Source organism: Lathamus discolor, chromosome 1 (genome assembly GCF_037157495.1).
Source record: "Lathamus discolor isolate bLatDis1 chromosome 1, bLatDis1.hap1, whole genome shotgun sequence".
Lineage (NCBI taxonomy): Eukaryota > Metazoa > Chordata > Aves > Psittaciformes > Psittacidae > Lathamus > Lathamus discolor.
In genome coordinates, this window is record NC_088884.1 from 3,673,223 (window position 1) to 3,700,480 (window position 27,258).

The 27,258-nt window shown below is 44.2% G+C and overlaps 1 protein-coding gene across 3 annotated transcripts in view; it reads left to right on the forward strand.

The window, feature by feature from the left end:
• Positions 1-23,282, forward strand: part of PRKCQ (protein kinase C theta) — a 64,941-nt gene extending 41,659 nt beyond the window's left edge. For all 3 annotated transcript variants that reach the window (XM_065669510.1, XM_065669477.1, XM_065669591.1), the window contains 6 exons: positions 6,271-6,362; positions 8,598-8,660; positions 13,876-14,014; positions 16,902-17,090; positions 19,801-19,929; positions 21,413-23,282. In XM_065669510.1, the coding sequence (XP_065525582.1) occupies positions 6,271-6,362; positions 8,598-8,660; positions 13,876-14,014; positions 16,902-17,090; positions 19,801-19,929; positions 21,413-21,568 (768 nt within the window). In that variant the 3' untranslated portion in view covers positions 21,569-23,282. The remainder of the gene's footprint in view (positions 1-6,270; positions 6,363-8,597; positions 8,661-13,875; positions 14,015-16,901; positions 17,091-19,800; positions 19,930-21,412) is intronic.
• The last annotated feature ends 3,976 nt before the right edge of the window (positions 23,283-27,258 follow it).

Below are 27,258 nucleotides of genomic sequence, written 5' to 3' on the forward strand. Positions count from 1 at the left end.
TGTGCAAACCATCCCACGCCTCGGTGCTCTGCCATTTGGGAGGCAAGATCTTGAATCTACAATGTTCCTAGGTCTCCATCCTCCTGGTATTTTGGGGTGATACATCAGCTTGGAAACAGCTGATTCAAGGCCTAATGTGAAAGTTGGGGAAGAATTGGGAAGTTTAGGGAGGCTTTGAGGATTTTGCCTCTTGCAACCAGCAGCAAGAAAACTGGCAAGGTCTCATTCAGTCCTGGCCAAAATCTCAACATGGTTCAGTAGAAATTGCAGTGCTTCAGCAGAGCTTTGGGATTTCAACAAGGTTCTGCCAGAGAAGGTGTGAGCAGCTGTAATTATAATATCAAAACCAGGAAGTCTTTACAAGACACTTCTTGGTTGTGTCAGCCCATGTGGTGGGAACAGCTGGAGTGTTTTGGCAATGAAAAGAGGGGGCCAGGTCATAAGCATGGGGTTAAGTGATAGCTGATCAATATATTCAATACACATATTCTTACTGCCTTCCTGTTGTCCAGCTGTAAGGAAAATCAGCCCAAAATGCATTCAGCTTTGCCTGAGATGTCTAAAAGTCTGCTATTTGTCCTGGGAAAAGTTGACTTCTTAAAATTAAAACATTTACATTTCCCCTCCTATTTTTCAGCTGCTAAAATACTTGTTTCCTAAATCTGACTTTTTGCTTAGGTTTTGATCTGGTGATTCCAAATCTTCACAGAAATTTGTTTCCAGCCTTGAGAAAACTAGTTCCTTTCCAAGATCCCAATACTGATCATAGAATCATAGAACAGTTAGGGTTGGAAAGGACCTCAAGATCATCTAGTTCCAACCCCCCTGCCATGGACAGGGACACCTCACACTAAACCACCTCACCCAAGGCTTCATCCAACCTGGCCTTGAACACCGCCAGGGATGGAGCACTCACAACCTCCCTGGGCAACCCATTCCAGTGCCTCACCATCCCCACAATAAAGAATTTTTCCTTATATCCAATCTAAACTTCCCCTGTTTAAGTTTTAACCCGTTACCCCTTGTCCTGTCCCTACAGGCCCTGACAAAGAGTCCCTCCCCAGCATCCCTATAGGCCCCCTTCAGGTACCGGAAGGCTGCTATGAGGTCTCCATGCAGTCTTCTCTTCTCCAGGCTGAACAGCCCCAACTTCCTCAGCCTGTCTTCATACAGGAGGTGCTCCAGTCCCCTGATCATCCTCGTGGCCTCCTCTGGACTTGTTCCAGCAGTTCCATGTCCTTTTTATGTTGAGGACACCAGAACTGCACACAATGCTCCAGGTGAGGTCTCACAAGAGCAGAGTAGAGGGGCAGGATCACCTCCTTCGCCCTGCTGGTCACGCTTCTTTTGATGCAGCCCAGGATACGGTTGGTTTCTGGGCTGCGAGCGCACACTGCAGCCGGCTCATGTTCATTTTCTCATCGACCAGCACCCCCAAGTCCTAGGGAGAGCCACTTTCCCTTGTAAGACAGGTCTGATTGATAGCAACTCAGTTTACCACTGTGATATACTCTGCCTGCTTGGAGCTGTGTGGAAGGGTCCTGGGATCTCAGAACTCAAGTGAAAGGAGTTATTGCCAGCCATGTCTACACCTTTATATATACATATGTGTATCAATGTATTCATATTCTTCATTCCAAGTAGATGGACACACAAAGCTAAGCATCCCCAATGAGCAGTTTAACATGCAGTCAAAAATGCTGACAATGAAAAGATTAGAACAGAAAATAAACCATGGGATCAGAGACTGGACTGAATTATTTGACAGCTTTAAGAAATGCTGCCATCTCCAGAAGATAGGCTGATATTACACAAGAGCTACAAAAACATCTTTAAATCAGAGAACAAAGTTAAACCTAGAGTTTAATCTGTAACACATTGGCTTTGCTCATCCCCATAGCAGGGGGGTTGGAACTGGATGATCTTAAGGTCCTTTCCAGCCTTAACTATTCTATGATTCTATGGTGCAAATAGCTATGTAAATGACTCCTATGGTCACCTACTAGGGAGGAGTGACCCTGTGTTAGCTCATCCCCATGGGAGTAGGCATAGTGAGGAGCACGTGCATTGCTTGTTTTCCTACTGCATGGGATCACTCACTGAGTGATGTGGTGGAGAAGGCTGAGGCCTTTAGCTCCCATCTGTCCTGTGAAATAAAATAGATCTGAAGCTGAAGGAGACCTACAAGGATGCTGGAGAGGGACTCTTCATGAGGGACTGTAGTGATAGGACAAGGGGTGATGAGTTCAAACTGAAACAGAGGAAGTTCAGGTTAGGAAGGAAGAAGTTCTTTACTGTGAGGGTGCTGAGGCACTGGAATGGGTTGCCCAAAGTAGTGATGAATGATCCATCCCTGCCAGTATTCAAGGTCAGGTCAGACAGAACCTTGGGTGACATGGTCTAGGGTGAGGCATCCCTGCCCATGACAGGGGATGAGCATCCAGACAGGGCTGGCAGGAAAATGCGAGACAAGAATCAGGAGCAAGAATTGTGTGGTGTTAAACCTTTCTCTTGGGAAGGGCCACCTAATTCAGTGGGCATGAAGTAGGGTTAGGTCACTTAATCCGACTGAGGACCCTTCTACATGCACAGCCATTTGTCAGGGTAACTGCTTTAAATAAGGGTAGAGGCACACTGTCCTGCACCATTAATTATTCCCATACTCATCCTGAGGAAACCCTGAGAAGAAGAAGATTTTCCTTTCAGTAGATGGTGTATTTGTATGTATGCAAGTGCTTTCACATGCAAAGAAAACCAAATCTGAAAATCTCTGCAGAAAAGGGCTCTAGAGGGCTTCCAGCTGGTTTGAAGGTTTTAAGAGCCCGTTATAGGATGTACCTTCAAAAGATAAACTTAAATGCTGCTTGCTTTATACTCATTGTTTATAAAGTTGAAAGCATCTCTGACAGTGACTATTCATTCTCATAGCAGCTGCATGCAGAACAGAAGCAGGTTGGTTTAACTCCATCTCTGCCATGTACTGGGGAGGCAGAGGGAGAAGGTAGCTCTGCAGAGAGGAGCCCAGCACAGGCACAGAGGGACTGATGGAGCAAGAAATTAAGTTCTTGGAGTAATCAAGTCTTTCAGCATCTGTCAGAATTGACTCAGTGAGGGAACAGTGTTATTTTGAGTGCAGGATGTACATCTGTGTGTCTAACTGTGCTTTGCACATCATGTTGCATGGTTCTGATGGCTATAGGAGCAGTGCTTCATCCTCCCATGGAGAGGTTTGTGATATTCCATCTGCTGCAATGGAAGATGATCTAGAAGTAGGGAATAGCTGAAACGTGGATGTCCTCAAGACAACTAGTGACAACTATCCTGGGGCTGTGTCCACTGCTGAGTGCAGAAAATGCTTTTACATCCCTCCTTGAGCTCTGTGGTTGTAAAAGATGGTCCCAAACTCTTTCATGAGACCAGACTTGTTCTGTTCTGTGATGTGAGTCTGGAACCATGACCAGAAGTTGGCTTCAGCACTTGCTACCCGAAGATGCTTTCATGGGTGGTCAGGAAGTTGTCTGCTGTCTATGCACATGGCAGACAGGGAGGGTGAAGGTGAGGGGCTCTTCCCAAGCCTCCTTCAAAGCTGTGTAGGTCTCAGCACTGAGGAAGAGGATTCCTGTTTTTTTGCCCAGTGTCCCTGATCTAGGACCATTGCAGGGGATAAGGGCATGGCAAAGGTTTATCACCATCTTGAGAAATACTCGCTTAATCCACTCTCGCCTGGTCCAGAAGCTGACAGACTTCAGAGCCTCACAGTAGCAGACAGGAGTCACAGGACAAGAGGAAGTGTAGGTTGGAGACTGTCTGCAAACACGTCCTCTGTGCCATTCCAGCCCTTCAATCTCTAGCACAGAGTTGGCTTTTCAGTGGTTTCAAGTATGGGGTTTGCCACTTCTTGTTTTGAATGTGTTCTACAGATCTCAGCCTTAGGAAGCTGTCTGCAATAATTTATTGCAGCTTCCACTTCTTGATTATATCTTGCTACTCATAATGATGTACTTAGAGCAGTTTTTTGCTGTGGGCCATCCCAGACACCTGACCTTTGTAAGAAGCAAGGGAAACTTCCAAGTGTCAGAGCAGAAAAGTCAGAATGATGCTGTCTTTCTTTTATGTACCAGTCTATAGTACCTGGTAGTCCATGAACTCCAGTATTAATCATGCCTAAGTCAAGTTTGTAGTCTTCAGCTTCATGGCTTCAGGCAGTTGAGCAATGGAGTTCATAGAATGATCTTTGGATGCTAATTAATCTGAGAGGCTGTCCACCTTTTCTTTCCTCAGGTGGTAGAAGGGTGCTGCCAAAATCCCCAGTTTTGAGTCCCCACTTCAATTAAATACGTGCATCAGTTGGTTGCTCAAATCCATGAACAAGTAGAGCAGAATTGCTTGTTCAGCTGAAGAAACATGAATTTCAAGTTGCACTTAAAGATGTGAGATAAGGTGTAGCCAAATTCAGTGAACTTTCCAGGGATACCCAGGGGTTTTCTCCTTCCCATTAACTGAACATGAATCTGGCCCATATAAAGATTCATGAGATTTCTTCTATCACAGTGTGATACATGTGGTTGCTGGTCTGTTGTTGGCTAAATCTCATCACTTCCTTGTATACCTTCACAAAGAGCATCTGTTCAAGTGTTTTCCTGAGCAGGCTCCTGAGGCTCCTGAAATTGCTTCCAAGATTTATGCATTTCTATACTACTAAATTGTCCAACTACATTTGGCCTTCTTACTTGCTTAAACTGATTTATGGACACAGACCTTCACAGATGCAAGACCTTCAAGCTGGAAACCTGCACCCATTTGGTTTATTGGCAGAGTTTATATTTATTCTCTGGGAGGCCAGTTCTGGTCCTGTGCTTGTTGGATGACATGTGTGGTTTCCAGCCAGACATCCATTTAAATAAGAGTACTGTAATTAAAAGGATCTGGCTAAGGAAATTGCACAGATTAGAGCAGACAGCTGTGATTTGAAAGGAACTAACACTGTTGTTATTTTAAATAGCCAGCTCTCGACTTGCTGCCAGAGATGATTACATTAGATCTTATGGATGAAAATTTTCCTTCAAGTGTTAAAAACATAAGTAAAAAGAGCTCTCTTTCCCCCTCCAAAATATGCAACAAGTGATAGATAATAAAAGGAAGATAGTCATCAACTTCAGCGTAGCCTGGAGATGACTAACTTCAGATGCATACAGAACAGAAAGAAGCTTTTGAGGAAAAGAAATACTGCATCAATCCTATTTTATTCATGCATTTATGAACAAAAGATGAGATTCCTGAAACAGAAGTTTAATCTAGGAGCATAACTCATTGCATAGATACTCTTCTTCCAGAAAAAAAAGGTCCCCCTCCTGCTTTGTAGGTAAAATTCAGTGTGGAAGGGATTGGTCTGAATCAGCCTCCAGCTTCTGAAGGGACCTGATGGTGAAGTTATGAACGATGGAGCAGTGAGGGGATCAGTGTGTTGTATACCAAGGATTGGGGAGCAAACCTTGATGATCAGTTCTGATCTTTATTCAATATAGAGACCCACACCAGGAGGAACTTTTTCATTGCCTTGCTGAAACGCTGATAGTTGCATGCAACTATGGATAATGACTGGATCTTTTTCCAAGCTTCTCTGTCCTGCAGGCACTCAATGGGCATCCAGAAATGTGATTCATTCATGAATCTTCCCACTAGCAACTTACAACTTACCTTGTTTAATAGAGCCCCTTTCAAGCTTGAAATATACTTAAAATATACTTAAAAACAGTCTGTTGCATCTGGCCAGTGTCTTTGATAACTTGAAAAATCAGACCCCCAAAAAAGTGCAGGAATTCAGGTAACACCAGCTAGAGATCACTCCAGCAATGGGATTGGGGTTGGCTGGGGACCAGAGGAGACCTGGGATTTACTTCTGCCTCTTCCAGTAGTCCCCCAGGGAGCTTGTTCTGTCGCTCTCTTATACAAGTATTGTAGAGTTACTTGTCATCTTCTAGCGAGCCTTGAGGTCCAATGGTAAATATCAATGGCACCGGCTGGTTATTAAGTGGATTTGCTATGTTTGCTAATACAGTTTGTACAAATCAGAGCAGAGAGGGTCATTATGGGCTTAGAGAACAGTGAAGAGAAGTAAAGAATCTGAAAAGAAACTGCTTTCTTTCCAAAACCCTCACAGTCATCTTTTCCTTCCTCTTTTTAAGTGCTTTCTGGGTGGGTTGTTTTGGCTTTTTATTTTTAGCTTACCCTTCCCCACCCTTTATTGTCATTTATTGTCTCATTCTCTAGGAAAACCTCTTTTTCGTCATGGAATACCTCAATGGAGGAGACCTCATGTTCCATATCCAGAGCTGTCATAAGTTCGACCTTCCTAGAGCAACGTAAGATGTTATTATTACTTGCAGGTCACACACATTTGGTTGGGAGAAGCAAAGGCAGCAGCTGCAGACACCAGTTGATTTTATTTCCAGCTCTGCTGCTGTCCTGCAAAGGAAACCTTGGGCACATCATTTGACCTCTCTACACCTTACCCAACTGCAAAGCCAAGATAATGCTTGTGCTGGAAGTGGAATCATTCCCTATCCCATCTCTGTCAAAACTGAACATACCAGACATGCATTTCACCACCCCAACTCAACGATGGGTTTGGAGCAAGTCACTTCCTCTCCCTGTCCTCTTTCTCCTCCCACAGAAGGCTTTTAAGGCCTATCCACACAGTCAGATCCACACATCAATCAAACGTGACCTTGATTTACATTCATGGTCAACCAGGGAAGCTATTTCTGTCTGGAAGCGTTGCAGATGCTGCTCATCAACATTGCATCTGCCTGCAGGCTTTTCCTAAAGCCTGAAAACCAGGGACCTCCTTCTGTCCCTTAGGCTATCCTGCTTGCTGGATTAGTCCCCTTCCCAGGGCAGCAGTCCCTCAAACAGAGAGGACATCCAGAAGGACCATTCAATCCAGCTGGGACCTAACCTCTGGAAGTGCCTCCACCATCTGTAAACAGCCCCAAGCATGCCTAATATTATGTTCATGGCCTATAGATGAGGGCTATTATAAAGCAACCTACAGGTATCTGCTGTGAATCTGGGGTTGTTCTTTGTTACTCTTTGTTTTCTTGCTCAGCCCATACTTGGAGGCCCAAATAATGACATCGTGGACCCAACCTCCACCCCAGCTGTTCCACCATTAAAGAAATCTCACAGATGCATTTTAAGCCACCTGTGGAACGAGATATCTTGTTCTTTTACAACACAGGTGGCCAAGCTGTGGGACCTGCTTAAGCTGAGGTTCCCGCTCCAGTGATCAGAGGTGAAGCCGTTTGCTAGAAGTAATGGGATTTTCCCTTTTCTCCTTTAAGGTTCAAGGGGGGGGGGGGTTGGGGGGAAGAAGGGGAAGAGATAAAACTTATTGAACGTGCAAAAGGTAAATTTAAACAAAAAATGAATACACCAACAGCAAATTAAAAATGTATTTGTCTTTGATGAAAGTAAATAGAAGAATTAGAACAAATGAAAGGGGCTTTAAATCCTTCTGCAAGCAAAAGGTATTTTGAAAGTCAATATTGAAACCACTACAAGAATTAGATTTTTATTTAATAATTCAAAAACCCAAACCAAACCTGCATTGAAATCAGGGTTTAATGTAATGGTTTATTTCAAAAGCACTTGAATGTTCAGAATTAAGGGCCAATGCACTGAAGACTGAGGAAGCATCACCGGAGGGGCTCAGGATCCTGTGATTACATTCCCTACAGGGAGAGCACATTCACTGCACAATGGTGCTTCAACCTTATACTGCCCCTTTGCAGCAGGATGTGGTGTTGTGCTTCCGGCAGAGATGTGTGGAGAACAAAGATCTCAAGCTCAAAAAGACCCCGGAGAAAGGCTACCACACTGCTGGGTAGTTCATGTCTCCAGTTAACTTTAAACAGCAAGTCACAAATCTGAACTGCAGAAAGGTCTCTTTAACAAGGCAAGGAGAATGGTCCCCAAACCCAGATGCCCACCAGCCTGCCCATTGCTGGGATCACTCCACTGTTTGTGCAGCTGATACTGAACATGAAAAATTATGTCTGAGGCATTAACTGTAATTTGCAGTTTACAGCCTGGTACATCACTAGCTCATTGATTTACTCTGATGTAAAACAGTGCATAGATACAGACACCACAAGGTTTGGCTTCACTGCATTGGGGGCCATAGATTGAGGCAAGGAAGGGTAAACAATAGGAACTGGATGGTTGTTTTTCGCTCTGCAGTTGATACGGAGACAATCTTGGGATGGAAGGACATGTCCTCAGAGTCAGTTACATGTAAAAAGAAATGCCTTCCAAATCCCTGAATATTAGTAGGCTTCAGGTATTGCATATCCATTTCGCCAAGTGGTTTCAGCAGGAGCTGGGCTGCTAGCCATGTGGCATGCTTTTGGGATCCTCACATCATCCATCAGCTACCTGTAAAACCCAGTTACACCAAGCTTTCTAGAGACATCCCAAACCTTCTGAGGACTTAATGGAATATTGGCTTCTGTTGAGACTAAGCTTCCAACTTTTTGGGTCTAGTTGAAAATGCCTGTTGAACAGCATCTGTTCTAACCTGTTTTTATGGTTTTTAGGTTTTATGCTGCTGAAATTATATGTGGCCTCCAATTCCTCCATTCCAAGGGCATAATTTACAGGTAATTTTACTCTTTAGTGTCTAATATATTAAACTTTCCCTGAAAGCACTAATGGAAACAGGGAGACTGCTTCTTGGGTGTACTTACTGATATTGCATGTCTATGCAGATTTCCTTTTTACAGAGTCTGGTTGTTTTACTTCGAAGGGAGAGCGTAGAAAAGGCAGTTTTGAGCCCTTTTAGAAAACCCAGTCCTGTTTCAGTAAACATTAAAAGCAAGCACTTTGGTTCATTTACACTGAGTCATTCTAACAGCACCCAGCACAGGCACTCAGTTTAGGCTTTCCATATATGAAGGTCAAGGTAGCCCTGAGGAATTTGGTGCATCTGCTATGCTGACCAGTGGTGACAATCTCAGCTCAAGTAACAACAGCAGGAAGACAGTTATATACCTTCATTTTGAGGTTATTCGCAGGTCTGCTGTGCACAGTTCCATGGGGAGATGGGTTTTATCTCACCTACCATGAATCGCAGCTAGCTGCCTGTCCTGGGTTGAGCAGCAGCAGTCATTTTTCTCCTTCTTAGGAGCTAGTGCAGTGCTGTGTTTTGATCTTTTGGCCTTGGAACAGTGCTGATAACGCCGATGTTTTCAGTTGCTGCTCGAATGTTTGGTCTGGCCAAGGACTTTCTGAGCCTCATGCTCTGCCAGGGAGGAGGGGAGGCTGGGAGGAAGCAGAGACAGGACACCTGACCCAAACTAGCCAAAGAGGTATCCATATCACAGCACGTCATGCCCAGGATGTAACTTGGAGTGACCCGGAAGGGTTGGGACTGCAGGGTTGGAGGAGGTATCGGTCGGTGCTCTGCTGGGGGGAGTGGGGTGAGTTATTGGTCGGCTGGTGTTGAGGTGTTGTATTCTTTCCTCTTGTTATTTCCTTTAGCACTATTATTATTAGTGGCAGCAGTAGTGATTTGTGTTATACCTTAGTTACTGGGCTGCTCTTATCTCAACCTGTGGGAGTTGCATTCTTTTTGATTCTCCTCTCCGTCCCTCCAGAAGCAGGGGGAGGGCAAGAAGGGGGGGAGTGAGCAAAAGAGGTTTGTGGTTGGGTTTAAACCACGACACTGCCCAAACTCTTCTTGTAGCTAGCAGAGAAGAGGGGGCTTTTTTAGGTTCATTGAGCCTGTGTCAGTGTGTGTGAGAAATGCCCATTTCTACCAGCAGGCTTTACAGGGAGCCAGTGGGGATTAGGTGGGTCATTGCAGCTGTATTCAGACAGAAAAGTCCTTTCCCAGAGTTACTGGTATGAACTTACTCCACAGTGCATCGATCTATCAAATCCCAAGAAGTCCTCTACCCCAAACCCACCCATTCCAGCTTCTGCTTGTCTTCCCTAGGAGAATCAAAGTTCTGCACAGATGCTTTAGTCTAATGCACAAGTGTTGTGCTTCAAACCTACAGAAAAGGACAGAGACAAGACAGGAGCAGGAAGGGCTGCAGAAATCAGGCCGCTGTCTGCTTCCCCGTGGCCAAAAGGAGGGACTGAGTTTCTGGGGATCTCTAGTCCAGCTCATCTTTATCACAAAAGTTGGTTACTACATTGCAGGCTTCTGTAAAAGCAAGAAGCAAATAGCTTGTCACAAACAATTGAGAAAGCTCACTAGAACAGTAATGTTTGCTGAAACCAAAATGAGTTCATTTCAATGTTTGTCATGTAGTTTGAACATTAGAACAAACACTGCAAGTGAATGGCTTGTTTACAATCCACTCTCCCATTAAAATCCAAGCTTCAATTTACATAACTCACCTTATTATTCGTTATTAGTACTCATGTGGGAGCCATTTATAGCCTTTATTGACCAATGATGGTGGTTGCGTAAACATGCAATCAATATCAGTGGTATTGAGCTAAGATGATATTTGTGATTCAAGAAAGTTTCCAGCTCCAATTATTCTTCTGGATGACTGAAGTGCCAAGATCACTTTGCCATGTCAGTCATTTCTACTCAGACTTCTCAGAAAAGTTGGTTAAATAGATCTGCATTATCAGAGACAAACTAGTACATTACTGCATATTTAGCCAAGCGTTCACTGAGGACAGTAGCTGATCTGTCACTGGAGAAGGATTTACCCCAGTCCATAAAACACTTTCCTGCCATAAAATAGGAAGTCATCTATCTGAATGGGGCCTACAAGGATGCTGGAGAGGGACTCTTCATCAGGGACTGTAGTGATAGGACAAGGGGTGATGGGTTCAAACTGAAACAGAGGAAGTTCAGGTTAGATATAAGGAAGTTCTTTACTGAGGGTTGTGAGGCACTGGAATGGGTTGCCCAAGGAAGTGGTGAATGCTTCATCCCTGGAAGTGTTCGAGGCCAGGCTGGACAGAGCCTTGGGCTGCATGGTCTGGTGTGAGGTGTCCCTGCCCATGGCAGGTAGTTGGAACTGAATGATCTTAAGGTCCCTTCCAACCCAAACCAGTCTATGATTCTGTGACATTATGACTTTGTGTCAGGATTGTTAATGCTGAATTTTTTGTTTAGAATTCACATTTTTATTCAGAATTGCTACGCCAGTGGTGTGTCAGCGTTTGTGGCCCATTTCCTCATGAAAGGAGAAAGACGTTTAGAGTCTGGAGCCTCAAGAAATGTGGGTAAATTGGGATATCTAGACATAGGGTATCATAGCGATAGGAAAGAAATAGCTTGTTCCCAGGAGCTGGTGCGGCATTGCTTTGGGTATCGAGGTTTGAGAGAAAACATTTAACCAGTCCTACTCCTTTTTCCCTTTTATTCATCGAAGACAATAACAGCAAGGTCAGTTAAACACACAGTCATGAGTATCTTGGTCAGAGCTAACTATGCACTTAGGAATAGAAATCATTTTTGCTACTACATCACTTGTGATGTAGTAAGAATAATGAATCCAGCTGTTCCATCTCATGCACCCATGTTTGAAATGTTGGCTTAAATGTTAATGAATGAGCTGAGGCTTTTTTGGCAGAAACTCCAATCCCTGGAGCCAATGAGTTTAAGACTCATCAAAATAATGAAAGCAAACTGTAGGTGATGGGTTTTCTGTTTTGCTTCGATCTTCCAGATGAATAAAAGCAATGCTGGCAGCCAGAGATTGATCTCAATGGTGTAACTAAAATTTGTCATTCCAGCTGGAAATTGTGACAACGCGAGTGTCTGCAACTTGGAAGGCAAATGTCTCATTTGTCTTTATATTTCTTTTTGATTGATGACTCCCCCTTTTTCTTGAGCCATATTCTAGCAGCAATGAACAATTGCCCCGTGACAAGAATTTAGTGTGTAGACGCTATGAGGTCTCCCACCATGACTGGGATCTGGCTGAAGGAGCTTTCCACAGAGGGAGGCAAGAACTACCATCTTTCCTGCAGTTGTAGGCAATCATCTCAGGAGCATCATGCATTAGGAATTACCTTACTTAAGGGAGTCAAAGCCATTTTGGAAAACAAAAACACGTTGTAAAACAGTTGTCATCAGGAGGTAGCCGTATACCAGCCTCGTGATTAGGACTCTTGCCTGAGATGTGGAAAATGTGTGCAGGCTGTGAATCAGCAGAGGCTGGAAAAGACCAATTATATCCTCAGCTGTGTGCACAAGCAAATGTTGTGTCTGGGCGCTTTGGGAAACCTGAGAAGGAGCAGTGATTGACAGTATGGGATAGGCAGCGCAGGAACATGGGTGCTCTAAGACCAGGTGACCCAAATGCTATCTAGATCCCAGGTGAAGTGCAGCATCACCGATCCAAACATCTCCCTGAGTCATTATTTCAATGAAAAGCTAAACTTGAAGATAAGATATAAAACATTTATCATAGAAGCCATGCCAGCCTTCCTTTCTTTCTGCCTTTTTCTTTCTTTACATGCTTTTCTCTCCTTTCGCATTGCTCCCACGTGAAACCCTCTTTGTTCTCTGTCAATGACCATGATTCATCAGCTCACTTGCTTTTATTTCCTTCTCTGTGCATTTCTTTTTTTTCCTCTCTCTGACCTCTTTGCTTCTCACAGTAGCTCAGAGCCTGAAACCTCTGCCAACAGATGGGCAGCTATGTTTGAAGGGCTTTGTAAACCCCCAGGTCTCAGATAGTGCAGCGCAGAGGTGAAAAGGTGGTGGGTATTTTGCTGATATCTGGGATTATTCTGACCCTCTGCAAGCCATGCAGGGCTTGTTTATCCCTACTCTAACATTTGTACAGCCTGCACTGAGATCTAGTAGCAACTTCAGAGAGAGTACTGAGACTTCTGGGGAAGGAGAAGGTGAGCATTAGCTGTTCCATTCTTGCTCCTACTTTCCAGGCTATGTTAGGGCAGAAGCACACACTGGCATCACTATTCTGCATCCTTAAAGGAGGCAGCTTTTAAGAGATGTCTTGGGTAACCTCTCCAGCAAAAGAATCAGTGCTGGGATGGGAGGAATGAGAAAGAGGGATGTTGAAGTCCAAGAAAGCAGCTCCTCATTCAACCCTCAGCCTTCCCTTGTGATTGCACCCTATAGGCACTACATAGAGGCACATAGCAAGTTAATGTGTAACCTGCTCAAATCACAGAATCACAGAATCCCAAGGGTTGGAAGGGACCTCAAAGGATCATCTAGTCCAACCCCCCTGCAAGAGCAGGGTAACCTACAGTACATCACACAGGAACTTGTCCAGGCGGGCCTTGAATATCTCCAGTGTAGGAGACTCCACAACCCCCCTGGGCAACCTGTTCCAGTGCTCTGTCACTCTTACAGTAAAGAAGTTCTTCCTGATGTTAACGTGGAACTTCCTATGCTCCAGTTTACACCCATTGCCCCTTGTCCTATCACTGGATATCACTGAAAAAAGCCTAGCTCCATCATCCTGACACCCACCCTTTACATATTTGTAAACATTGATGAGGTCACCCCTCAGTCTCCTCTTCTCCAAGCTAAAGAGACCCAGCTCCCTCAGCCTCTCCTCATAAGGGAGATGTTCCACTCCCTTAATCATCTTTGTGGCTCTGCGCTGGACTCCTTCAAGCAATTCCCTGTCCTTCTTGAACAGAGGGGCCCAGAACTGGACGCAATATTCCAGATGCGGCCTCACCAAGGCTGAGTAGAGGGGGAGGAGAACCTCTCTTGACCTACTAACCACTCCCTTTCTAATGCACCCTAAGATGCCATTTGCCTTCTTGGCCACAAGAGCACATTGCTGGCTCATGGTCATCCTCCTATAACTCGTGTGGCTTCATAACACTTTAAAGGAGGGGTTTCCTTTTCTTCCACAGAGACTTGAAGCTAGACAACGTCCTTTTGGACAATGAGGGGCACATCAAAATCGCTGATTTTGGGATGTGCAAGGAGAACATGTTTGGAGATGCAAAGACAAGCACTTTCTGTGGGACTCCTGACTATATTGCTCCTGAGGTAGGTGTGGGGTCCAAGGGAGGTCAGCAAGATGCTGTGGGACAGAGAACGTCTGACCTGCTTTTGAGCAGTTCCAGGCTGGAAACTGGATTTCAGCTTGATTCAGAGTCTGTGTTGCTGTCTGGCATTGCATATTTGTGTGGGTTATTAATTTTTTGTGCAAATGGGCCTGGAAAGCAAGTGGTGCTTGACTTAACCAAGAAACAGAATGCTTAATGGAAATTCAGTTTGGGCCATGGCAGAAGAAGCTTCAAGAGGTAGGTCCTGAAATTCAGGGACAGGAACAGCATGAAGAATGGGAAGCACGTTCCCTAGCAAACTGACAGTAGGAGGCTTCAATGGCTATAAAGGCTCCATTATAGCTGGTAGGAAGCTGTGTGGACTTTTAAAGCATGATGTTCATCATAACCTAAGAGAGAAAATAGAGAAAGGTGGGATAGAATGTCCATCTGGACCTGATTCTCCCTCCTCATTGACTGACCACCTTGTAGACAAAGAGAGGCTGTGTCCATAATAAAGCAGAGGTTGGGGCTCACCTTCCCCCTGGGATATGCTCTGATGCTTGAATTGGGATAGCACCCGTAAGCTTGGACTTCTTTCTTACTCAAACAGGTTCTCAGCTGGCTGCAAACACAGCCTGTATTGAGAGCATCCTCCCAGAGCTGAATAAGACACTGGATGCTCTGTGGTATAACCTTCAAATTGAGCACAGGCTTGAAGGTCTGCCTAGACAAAAAACAACCAATAGCTGCTGGTAAAAGGGATGGAGATGTTTGTAGACATAAACAGGAGGGTGGCCATACATCCTGATTTTCACTCTCTATATGCCAGCAGTTGGGAGAGGCATTGCTGTCTGGAGGACAAGTGGGAACTGACTTCTTGACTCTGGGGTTTGGATTACCTGCTTCTCCGCTTTGTCTGTGCACAATGCCAGTGCACCTCACATCACTGCAGGAATCCATCCCTGGGGCACAGGTTGTCTCCTGGTGAAGGAGGCTCTAAAACTAAACATGATGGAGTTGTATCAAGGCCAGGCTGTGCTTGAGCTATAGAAGGGGAAGGCAGAGCTTGTAGCTTGTGTAAAGGTTCTGTTCCCCTGTCTCAGGAAGGCTGGAGTTTGCATGGAGGCAATCTTCAGGCTCCATGCAAAACCATACCAACAGTTCCTCTTCTGCAGTTGCTATCTACTGATACCTGGGGGAGAAAAGCTGAACTGGGGCTCTATGTAGCCATGCAATAAAATTGGGTGATCACAGACACAGACTTCAGCTTGCCCATAGCAAGGTCCTTGCTTCTCCTTATTTCATTCCATATCTTCACAGACAGAAACTTGTTCTTTTTTTCCTCTCTCTCTCTCTTTTTTTCTCCTAATAAATTTAGATCTTTTGGACTAGATCCCTCCAGAAAGCAGAAAGCTTCCATAACCTGGTGACTTCACACAATGATAGATCTTATTATGGAGAGGCTTTGACTAATTAGGTGGCAAATTGGGGCCAAAGAAAACATTTTTCACCTCAGAGAAGAACGTATGAGTCATCCATGCATCATGTCTGGCATCACTCTGAAATCCATTTATTTGCTTTTCAAGATCTCATTTCCTGATGTTAGTGTTTTCATGATGGATATTGGTACTTTCCAAATACCTTTTAAAGCTTTTGGTTTTTCCCCTCTCCACTGTAACTCATTGATCTTTTACTGTGCACCAAGGGCTCGATTCTGATCTAGGTTACATCACTGCTGACAATCTCTTCAAATCAATTGGATTTGTATTGCCTAAGAGCAGACATAAACGTGCTCTGCAATCAAGTTGCAATTGTCTTTTATTCCACTTTAGTATGCTTTTATTTAAGAATAAAAAAGCTATTTTCTGATCCTAAAGAAGAAAAAAAAGAGACAAGTGATAATCCATTGTCTGTGATTTTACTTCGTAGAAAAGAGAAAGACTAAACCAGCTCAGAGTTTTGTTTCCTCACCATCATTTATTTTAGAGATTCAACGGGTGCATATGAAACATTTTACCTCTAAATGGAAAGCACTGATAGAGTTTATGGATCATCTCTTCCATCAGAGGCAGGAGCACTGGACTTGCTGTCAGTGTTTCAATGCAGCTGCGAGCACTGTAATCTGTTACAGTCTCAGCACCTTGGCTAAAGCCATGCACATGAAGGGGCTTTGGGTCAATGCACAGGCAATTTAGGGAAGGTCATCACTCCAGCTGACTTCCCTCTGGTCCCCACACACTGGGTGTAGCCCTCACTTTATAGCTGAACAAAAAGGAACAAACCAATGGATAGACTGAGGACAAATTCCCATCCTCCACTAAGCTGGTCTGAAGGTGGCAGATTAACAACTGCTTTCTTGTGTTTTTCCTGGGGCAGGTTTTGCTGGGGTAGCTTCACACCATTTTACTGACTGATAGCCCTACAATACCCTTACACTGCCACATTTGTGGTCTTAAAATACAGCGTGAGTTAAGTCAATCCCAAAATGCTAATGCCTGACCATTTGTCTTCTTGGCTTTCATAAACCTGATTTGAATCCTTGCAGTAACTTGGAGAGCAGGCCAAAGATGACTTGTCTCACTTCTTAGGTTTGAGACCTCCCTGGTAGCCAAGGATTCATTCAAGTAACTTAGAGAGTTACATGCAATCTGTTATCTGCAGTGAGAAGGACTGTTTAGGCACCCAGAGGTGGCTGTGATTTGGATGGAGTTCCTTGTGCACCACCAGTAGATGCTCTGGTTCATGCTTCAGGCAGAGGGAAGCATCTCTGCTATCCCTCTCAGTGCAAAGTCGGTTGGAAGGTCAGGGTCTGGCCACCCTTTTGAAGTTGAAATACTCCTCACAGACCTTTTGCATCTGACTTTGTTACTCCTCTCTTTGGGCAGATATTGCTGGGGCAGAAGTACAACACCTCCGTTGATTGGTGGTCCTTTGGTGTCCTCCTGTATGAAATGCTTATTGGCCAGTCTCCTTTCCACGGCCAAGATGAAGAGGAGCTTTTCCAGTCTATCCGCATGGATAACCCATTCTACCCTCGCTGGCTTGACAAAGATGCAAAGGACATTTTGCTGAAGGTAAGGATTACCACACATGGAATGAAAGTCTTTTTTGCCACAACAGTCATCTCTGATTTGTGCATCTTCAGCTGTTGTTCAGAGAAACACTTTTAGTGTGATAGGCCCAGACAGAATCACTTTATTGTCTGTGGACCAAAAAGCACACCTGACCTAAGTCATGAGGCTGTCTTTGTGTCTTCTTTCTGCAGAGTTGTGATGATGCCTTCTTGCATCCAGTACGTAGGATCACAGGGTATCAGGTACCAACAGAAATCAGTTTCTTTGCAGAGAAATGCCTAAGGCACAAAGTATGTTAAATCCTGGAAAAGTTATTCTAACAGGCTTCAAACTAGGGGTTACAGTGACTTCCTTGGCTTTGAAGCAGTTCTTGTGCCTTAGATATGAGGACATGCAGGGTAGATTGCTTTGGTGTTCAGCTTGATTTTTAGTAGAGGATATTTTGCATCTTTGCACTGAGCTAAAGAGAAAGAAAACAAAGCCTGAGCCATGTCCTGAAGTGGCAGAGCTGCTCAAGCTGGTCGCACCAAGCTAGTAGCACCATGTCATCTGATTTTTGGCCCTTTGGATCTCTTACATAGTAATGCATAGTGTCCTTTCTGAGTAGAGCACTCTTCTGTTTCCCTCTAATGGGCATCCTCCTCCTCTTTTAGGTTCCCTTCCATTAATACACTGATTTTTTCATTTCCTCCTTCTCAGCTTCAAGCCTTTCTGGCTTTGGCATGCAAATTATTCTAGAGTTGCAAAAAAGAAATGCAATGAAGTCACAACCTGTCTAACAAGTTCCATTTCTTCAGTTGGGCTTTGGACTGATGTTGAACATGATCTAAGCTAAGGCATTGTAACTCAAGAGGGAGCACAGTAAGAGAACCCGTGCAGTGTTATAATGGTTCAGCTGATGTGAGGTAGCTTGTTCCTCACAAGATTTTGGTTATATTTGATGTACAGTCCCTACCTTCACTTCTGCATTTACAAAGTGACAGGACAACATAGAGCATTCCACTACCAGAAAATGGAGAACAGGAGATTATTTTAGCATCTATGCAGTGCACAGCAGGGCTCTGGTGTTTAATTATCACTATAAAATGATAATGAAAACAATCAAAAGCAGTTTTCCAGGAAGATATTTTTAATGTCTGTATGTGGGACATACACTGCCATCTTTCTGTACAACCGACCTGTACTTCTGTCAGCATTAGAGTTAGTAATCACCTCTATAGCAATCAATGAACTTCCTGGCTTAGGAAAAAAGAATTAAAAACTCCATTAAGGGCTATTCTCATTGCCACTGACTCTGGATAATTACATACTCTACCCTGCTTAATTCCTTAATGCTTAAACCATGACCACTATCAGCACAGAATTTAACCTATGGACTCTGCGTTGCTGTATATCAGTTGCCTGTAGAAGACTTCAGTTTTGGCTAAGCTTTGCCCACAGTGTTAACAAAAGCCCAGTGTCTGTTTTTTTTTTTCCAATTTGGCCATACATCCAGATGATGTAGTCCATACATCAGATTATTTTGCTGCCACTTTTGGCATTAGATATTTCTATTTGTCTTTTCTGAGTGATATCTCTTGTATGCTCACTCTTGGCTGAACAGAGTAGCAAGCAATTTCTACTGTATGTAACCCAACTGCATTTCAAGATGAACTCCAATAGTAAAGTGCTTTTGAAGATTTGCCCCTACCTCTGCAGTAAGATATATTGGTTGTGTTCAGGTCCCCTGCTGTCAAGTGTTGCCATTATTCCTCTCCATTGACTTTAGAGGGATACAGAATTTGGTGCTCTATGGGCCAGCTGCAGATGTAAAGATGAATTTTAATCTATTCACACCCACCATTACAGCAATGCTTCAGGATTACATCCTGCTCACACACTTTAGGAGGACTCTGAAGCATTTAGCACTCCTGAAACTGTCCCCCAAAACCACTTGACTGCTTCCAGAGCCAAATGGCTCCTGCATCACCATAAAAACATCTATGGCAAAACAGGCTGTGTTTGCAGTGAACTGAAGAGTGGGCTCGCACATACATGTAGCTGATGGTGAGAAGATATGCTCCACATCTAGCTTTTCCCTGTCATTGTCAGCAGAATTAGTCATACACAGGACTTGCAGCCTGCAGTGTGCAACAAACGCGTGCCAGCTATCTGAACTAGGAGTCTTTTAACAAAGAAGACTTTGTCAGTATCTGAGCTGGTCAGTGGAGAGAAGCAAGCACTTCCAAGGTGTCTTTTATCTCAAGTGTATAAAGGGGGTCAGACTATTTGCATCTAAAAGATGACTGTTTTTCTTTATTAGCTATTAGGTATCAAATACTGATAGTCCAAGTGTCCAAGGCTGTAGGAGATGAATGCAATCCCACATAGTATTTTTCACAAATCATGCTTATACTTAAACCATAAAAATATTTCTGATAACAAGAAATTGTGCAGACAAACATTTACAAGGACAATATTTCACCTGTGCAGCTGCATATTTGCGTGCTCAGACCCATGCTGCTGCTACTGTAGCAAATTGTCCTCTTTCTCCTGCAAAAGTCTCTCAGTTTTGGCATGTTCAGCTTAGAATGCAGTAAGGTAGAAAAGTTCATGCTCTTACCAACCGTGCTTGAGTTTGAAGTTGGAGATCCTATCCGGTAAGACTGTCCCAGTGAATACACTGTTATTGATAAAAGACTGAGTTACTTCTCTTTCTTCAACGTTCTAGCTTTTTGTGAGAGAACCTGAGAGGAGACTGGGAGCAAGAGGGAACATCCGCCAGCATGCCTTCTTCCGGGAAATAAACTGGGAAGCTTTAGAAGAAAGAAGGATGGAGCCTCCTTTCAAACCGAGAGTGGTAAGGATGCTTCTTCAAACTCCACCCATCTTAGGTCTTTCTGTCCTAAATCATTCGTTCCCCAAATATTGAAACCCCTCAGGGCATATGAAGACCCACAGTAATGTTATAAACCATCTCTTTGGGGGCACTGTCAAAATCTTCAGACATGGGTCTTTAATGTCAGAGACCTCAAATCCTGTTTAGATTCATGGAGTCAGCATTTTAAGAGTGACTAAATGTCTGCTTTACACTGGAACAGCTTTAGGCACCAAGTTAAGGCTTTCAGAATGCCCTCAAACTTTCAGAGTTATCTTCTGGAGTTGCCCTGCACATGCAGTAGTCTCTCTGTTTAAAAGTTGATGCAGTACCTTGATCTTGGGCAGGCAGAATGAAAAGTGTTGACTCTTACTTTAATGCCCAAATACAGATTAAATTGTTCACAGGCTGTCAGTATGTAGTGTATTTTATATACACTGTATATATTCAGACACAAGCAGCTGAAACCATATGCAATTTAGGTCTACTACAGCCTTACTCACTGTATGTTTGTTTATTGGCTGGGCTGCCTGACCTGAGCATCATGACTACTATTACGTGATGGCTATAAGCACAAGTCTGGCATGCCCACAGCTGAGAAACCATGTATTACTCCTTTTCTCAGTTACCATAGAAGGGGTCTGGATGCCACTTTAAACACCTTCACTTAAACACATAAGTACAGCCCATTCTGTCAGGATTATCTTTGTACTGCAGAAGGTAAAGAAGGAAAAGCACTTCAGATAATGAGGTGATCGGCTAAGTCAGGACCCTCCTGACTATTCATAACAGTCATAATAAACTATCAAATTCCTATTAACAACAATAATAAAATTTAATTTGACAAGTGCATCATGCTTTCATTTCACAGTCTTTCACAGGCATTATTTAATTGATGGGTCTAATCTGCTGTGTTACAAAGCTTCGGCATCCCTGCCTGGCAGAATTCACGGATCGCAGTCTCAGTGCCTCCTATATAATATTTATTCCTATTACTACTTCAATAGGATTGTAATAAGCAAGTGATTAGCAGTGGTTGCTGGATATTAAGAGCTCAGGCAGAGGTTGACAGGTTGCCCAGAAAAGCTGTGGTTGCTCCATCCCTGGCAGTGTTCAAAGTCAGGCTGGATGGGGCTTGGAGCAACCTGGTCTAGTGGAAGGTGTCCCTGCCCTTGGCAGGGGTTGGAACTGGATGAGCTTTAAGGTCCCTTCCAACCCAAACCAGTCTGTGATGCTATGAAGTTCACTGCAGTTTGATATCTTACTGTGCCTCATTTGGGCTGGAGCAACTAATCATTGCGCAAAAGGCCAAGAGAAATCCACTTCAGGTTCCCTGGCTGAGCTGAGCTTGCTCCCAGCTAGTTTAGCTGAGCCTGTAGGAAGCAGCCTGATAGGGCCAGTACCATTGTAATGAAGATCTGGATATTTCTGGTTTGACGTGATTTTTGTCTTCCTTTTCTTGAAGAAATCTCCAAGTGACTGCAGCAACTTTGACAAGGAGTTTCTAAATGAAAAACCAAGACTGTCGTGCGCTGACAGAGCACTAATTAACAGCATGGACCAAAATATGTTCAGCAACTTTTCTTTCGTGAACCCTAAAATGGAGAAGATACTGTGCTGAGGCCTGCCTTACCAAAAGAACTCTCTCTAATGGTAAACACTCTGCCACATGAAGACTGTGCAGGGTGGTTTTTACCAAGAACCCTCCAGAAAAACACCTCAATGAAAGTTTGTACCATGCCTGGAGGCTTCCAGCTTATTCCAGTCCATAGCTACTCTTCATTATTGATGAAGTTACTTTGTGGTATCTTTTGGTCTCTCTTGTGCTTGAAGTTGAGAGCATCCGAAGAAGCGGAAGTGCCAAAACTTGTTCCTCACTACTTGTATACACAGCCAGTGGGTTCCTCTGTAAGAAAAAAACAACTATATTTGAGTTTCTGGTGATGTCAGTGCCCATTTCTGCAATTCGCACCTAAACCCACCTTCTTCTGAAAGACAAGTGGTTTGCTTGAAGGTATCTGAAGGTATCTGGGAAGACTTTGGCCTGGATGTTTCAGTAACCTCCATTTGTACATGTGTGGAATTGTGCATGTATGCACAGTTTTAAGAGGCTATTTTGCTCCCTACACAAGTAATGTTCACAAGTGTTAGGGTTCGATTTTGCTCTGCTGAGACAAAGACACTTTGCAGGTGCCCATTCCAGCATTTGTACATCTCAATCAGAGGCACTGGAGCTAAAGACTCAACCCCAAAGGAAGATCGTCGCCATGGCAAGTGTCAAGATCAATGCAGAAAGACAGTGGTTTACACTTAGCACTTGAGCAGGAAGGATGTGAAATTGCAGTCCAGCCGAAAGCCTCGAGAACCCCTGTTTTAAAGCTTTAACTATCCTTGCACACACCAGACTCATAGCAAAACCCGGACTGGGCTTTCTGGAGTTTTATCCTAAAGGCAGAAGAGGTTTCCTCAAACCATTGTTAAAGTGCAGTAAAACTGGCCTTCCAGTCACAGCAATGGTATATTTCACTTGAAAGGTAATAATCAGTCCTTGCAAAGGCTGGTATACTTTCTTTTGCCCTATATGGTGTCTGAGCTCTTTGACATATATGGTGGACACTGGTCAATAAGCGGCACCCAACAGTCACACGGCAGGACAGCACATCAGGTGAGGGTGATCTTGCTCTTCACCTCATGGCATTTTGCTGTGTTCTATCCCTTTGCAGCCTGTGGAAATGCAGATGAGTTTTTTAAAGTCTTTTCTGTGATCCTTTCATCACGGGATCCTTTTAAATAAAGATGTGCTGTTTTCTGAGGTTGGAGGGATGTAGAACTGCCAGTTACTGCTTGTCAAAGCCCAAATAGAGGATTCTGTAATAGCTTAGACTTAGGCAATCACCCAAGTTGTTAGGCTCTGATTGACATGTATACATTTGGAGCTTCATTGCACCAATCCTTTCAGTCCATGGAGAAGAGAAGTTCAAGAAGGTGATCCCAAAATCAGATTCCCTTCAGAGGTGCCTTTCTGACCAGGCTATCACCTTGGATCTCTCACCAGGATGAATGCAGCCTTGCAGGCAGTGCTGGGATGTCACTGGCAGTGACCACAAGCATTGAGTCCTTCAGGACCAAGAGCAGAAGAAGTGCCTAACATCAACAAGAAGGTTTCAGTCCAGTGACTCTCATGAAATCCTTGTTTGTGCTGTGTGAAACTCAGGGGGCATCTGTGCTCAGTTTGTGCAGCTGGTCACTGTGTTTAGTTAGGATGGTTAATGTGGGGTTTTTAAATACCAGTGCTGTTTGTACAGTTTAATAAAACATTGTGTACAATTGGAAAATGGGCTTTGAAGTGATTAAATAGGAGCAAAGAACAGAAATGCTTAGAAAAGCCATTGAAATGGCGCTGTGCTTTGTAGGGAATGTTCCTCAAGGGAATTTCAACCTATAAATACACAGGATCAGCAAGCATTTGAGCAACTGTAACTACTTCATAGATCAGTATCTATAAAAAGCATTTGGCACTTGCAAAGGTGCCAAGAAGAGAGTAAAATGTTCTTTTTTACTACCAGAAGGTGAAATGGCTGTAAATGGGGTCTGGTATCTCAAAGGGGCTGCAGAGCCAGATGTGCAGAAGTCATTACTGTTAGAGGGTGATTCAGACCATCTTCCTTTGACACCTGAATGAGGCTGGATCAGCCAAGTCCCGGGACACTGTCCACATGGTGGAATCCGGATGACCTGATCCAGACTAGAGACTGCATTTCTAAGCATGGGAAGATTGGCAGTATCCCACTCTAAATGGCTGTTACAGATGTTTCCTTTGCAATGGCACAGTGGTTTGTGCTTAACACCAATGCAGGGACACCCCAAGACAAAGGAAGGAGGGTGCTGAATCACCTCTTATGGTTAAGTAACTGAAGAGCAACAGGATTTAACACCTCTCTGATCAGAGGCAGGGTTCTCTGCACCCCAGTTGTGGCCCTGTATAGATAAAGCAGCCAAACATAAGAGTGACTTGTAAAGGAGGCCGTTGCTAAAACAGACATGGCGTTAGGCTTACTGTAGAGCTTTTGATGTAAACCACAAGAAGTGTCTGCTTCCCTCTGCAAGGTGTCTTCAGCTTAAAATCCCAATAAACCCATTGAGGATGAGGGAGAGGGAGATGGGAACGCGCATGTTGTGTGTCTCACCAGTGCCACAGAATGAAAACCCTCCCAGCTGTGCCTGTGGTAGGTGAAGAGTGACGTGGTAAGCAGCAAGTGTCTTCCTGTGGTGGCGGAGATTGAGAGATAGGAGCTGGTGAGGGCTGAAAGCCAAACACCCACACGGAAATAAGCAGCAGGCCCGGTACTCGCAGAGATGTTCCTTTGCCTCGGATAAACCTGGCCTCTTCATACCCTTCTTGTCTTTTCTTATTTTCTTCTTTCCCCTCCTCCATAAAACATTCATTTTGTGGCGCGGTAGATGAGACTTGCCAGGTTTGGTTTATTCATTTAAGGAGGTGATCCTGCCCCTCTGATCTCGTGAGATCCCACTTCCAGCACTGTGTGCAGTTCTGGTGTCCTCAACATAAGAAGGACATGGAACTGTTGGAACAAGTCCAGAGGAGACCACAGGGATGATCAGGGACTGAAGCACCTCTCATATGAAGACAGGCTGAGAACATTGGGGCTGTTCAGCTGCATGGAAACCTCAGAGCAGCTTCCGGTATTTGAAGGAGGCTACAGGGGCATCAGGGATGGTAGCAATAGGACAAGGTGGGGAAGTTCAGGTTAGATGTAAGGAAGAAGTTCTTTACTGTGAGGGTGGTGAGGCACTGGCACAGGGTGCCCAGAGAAGTAATAAATGCTCCATCCTTGGCAGTGTTCAAGGCCAGGCTGGACGGAGCCTTGGGTGACATGTATAGTATAAGAAGTCCCTGCCCATGGCAGGGGCTTGGAACTGGATGATCTTAAGGTCCTTTCCAACCCAAACCATTCTAGGATTCTCTGAAGGCCAAATTCCATTCTGGAACCCGGTGGGATCACAACACCGCTGTAGGAGCCTGGTGCCTGCAAACATCAGAGTCTGACCTCCAACACCCTATGCTTCAGCTCAAGATTTGGAAGTCCTCACCATCCAACTTCTTCCTCAGTCTTCGCTCTTCAACTGACTGATGCACAAATGCCTACTTGTTGGTGTTCACCAAACCAAACATGAAGCTGACAGACAGGTTAGGAGAAGTGGGAATCATCAGTGAGTGACAACCCTGACTCCAGTCCTCCTGCAAAGGCCTCCAAGTTGCTTTCCAGTGGAGGTTGGGTGGTCTCACAGCTCCTCCACTTGTAGCCCAAGAGTATGGTTACTTCTCCCTTAAGGAAGATCAAGCTTCACCCTGCGCCCCATCATGCCCTTTGCTGCCCATGCAGAAAGAGAAGGCAACTTTGCTCAGTGGTTACCAGGCACATCTTACAATGGAGAGATATCACCAAGAGTCCCTGTCGCCAGTACAGCTCCAAATAGTGAATACTACAGGTAGGTATACTCTTCCCTTTACTATCGCATTTGTATCTTATACACTTAAAACCCAAGTGAGAGATCACAGCTGGGACGTAAACTGCTCTCTCACTTCAAGAGATGCCAGCTCAGCAAGTGCATCGCCTACATCAGTTAAATCATAATCAATATGTGACCCAAAGCATGCTTTGTGGTGTTGTGAAGACAACAGAGGTCTCAGTGCACACTACAGGAAGCCTTTCTACCTTCCTTGCTTACAAAGACGTTTTATCTTTGCTGTCTCACAGCAGCCAAGACAGCACATGCAGAGCTGGTGAAACACGGGAATTAATGTGTTTCTGGCTCTTCTGTAACTGGCATAGGTTGCAAGCCAGTAGTCATGTACAGCTCAGTGACTGTACCTGACATGATGGGGTCCATTCTGCTGTTTGGTAATGGGCATGATAGGGTCCTTTATCCTCTATATTAACTTGATGTTTATATACACAAGGATATGAAATGATTAAAAAGAAAAGGAAAGTGAAACAAAGAAAAAGCCATCGAGTTGTAGAATATGAAACAAGCACAGAAAAGGAAAGTAGTGAAGAAAGGAGGGGTACAGATTGATATAATCTTATACAACATTTCTCTTCATTCAGTGTTTTCAGTTACAACCCTGCTGTTTTTCTTCAAAGCCACCAATCTTGGAGCTGCTTTTGTAGCTGAATCAAAGGATTTTGCAGATATCAGAGAATAAAGCAGCCTGGGACTAGAACAGATGAATGGCTCTAATCTGACCTCTTGGATAACAGAGAGCAGCCATCCTACCCTGACAACTTTCCCAAAAATCCAAGTATTTCTGTCCTGAATCTAGATTCAGATCCCAGTTCAAACAACTGCATTTAGATGTCTACGGCATAGGAATGTAGTTTAAGTGTTCACTTTCAGTCATCTAACATCATTGAGACACCCTGGGGTGTTCTCTGCATTTACCACTGGGTTGCAAAAATGCCATCTTATTGACTCCTGTCTTAAAAAACACCAGAGACAAACAGCCTTTTCCAAGAGCAAACCTGCCTCTGCTGAGCCTATGGCAGGCACACTAGGTTTATGTGCATGTGGTAGCTGCTTGTGGGATATTTGTTGGCACTGAGCTACTGAAACAGGCTGACCTAGAGGCTGGAAACATCTTCACGTTTTGACCCTGTTAAAGAAGAGCCTTCTAAGAAGAAACATCAGAAATTAGTCATCAGCATGTTTTCTGTAGTTGCTAAAGAAACTCCATGGAGAAAATTCTCCATCCTCCTGGTACATCCTCATTATAGAGGACCAGATGATGGTGCATTCCTATTCGCATTGACAAGCATCTTCCCTTCTCCATGCTAAAGCAGCGATAAGCAGCAAGTCTCAAAGCTCCTTATTTATGGTCTTTGGAGAGCTGTATTTGCTGCCAATCTCCACAAGGACATTCAGTTTCATTTTGAATCGCAGGATCTGGTGAGTCAAAAATTCAAAGCTCTGCCAGAAATCTTTGTCTACCTCCACGAAAATGGTGCAGAAGCTGATTGCAAAACCCTTAACACCTTTTGAGACTTCCTCAAAAGGCCAACAAAGCCTACATGATCTCTTGGTGGGGTTAAGTTAGAATCGTAGAATAGTTAGGGTTGGAAAGGACCTCAAGATCATCCAGTTCCAACCGCCCTGCCATGGACAGGGACACCTCACACTAAACCATCCCACCCAAGGCTTCATCCAACCTGGCCTTGAACACTGCCAGGGATGGAGCACTCACAACCTCCCTGGGCAACCCATTCCAGTGCCTCACCACCCTCACAGTAA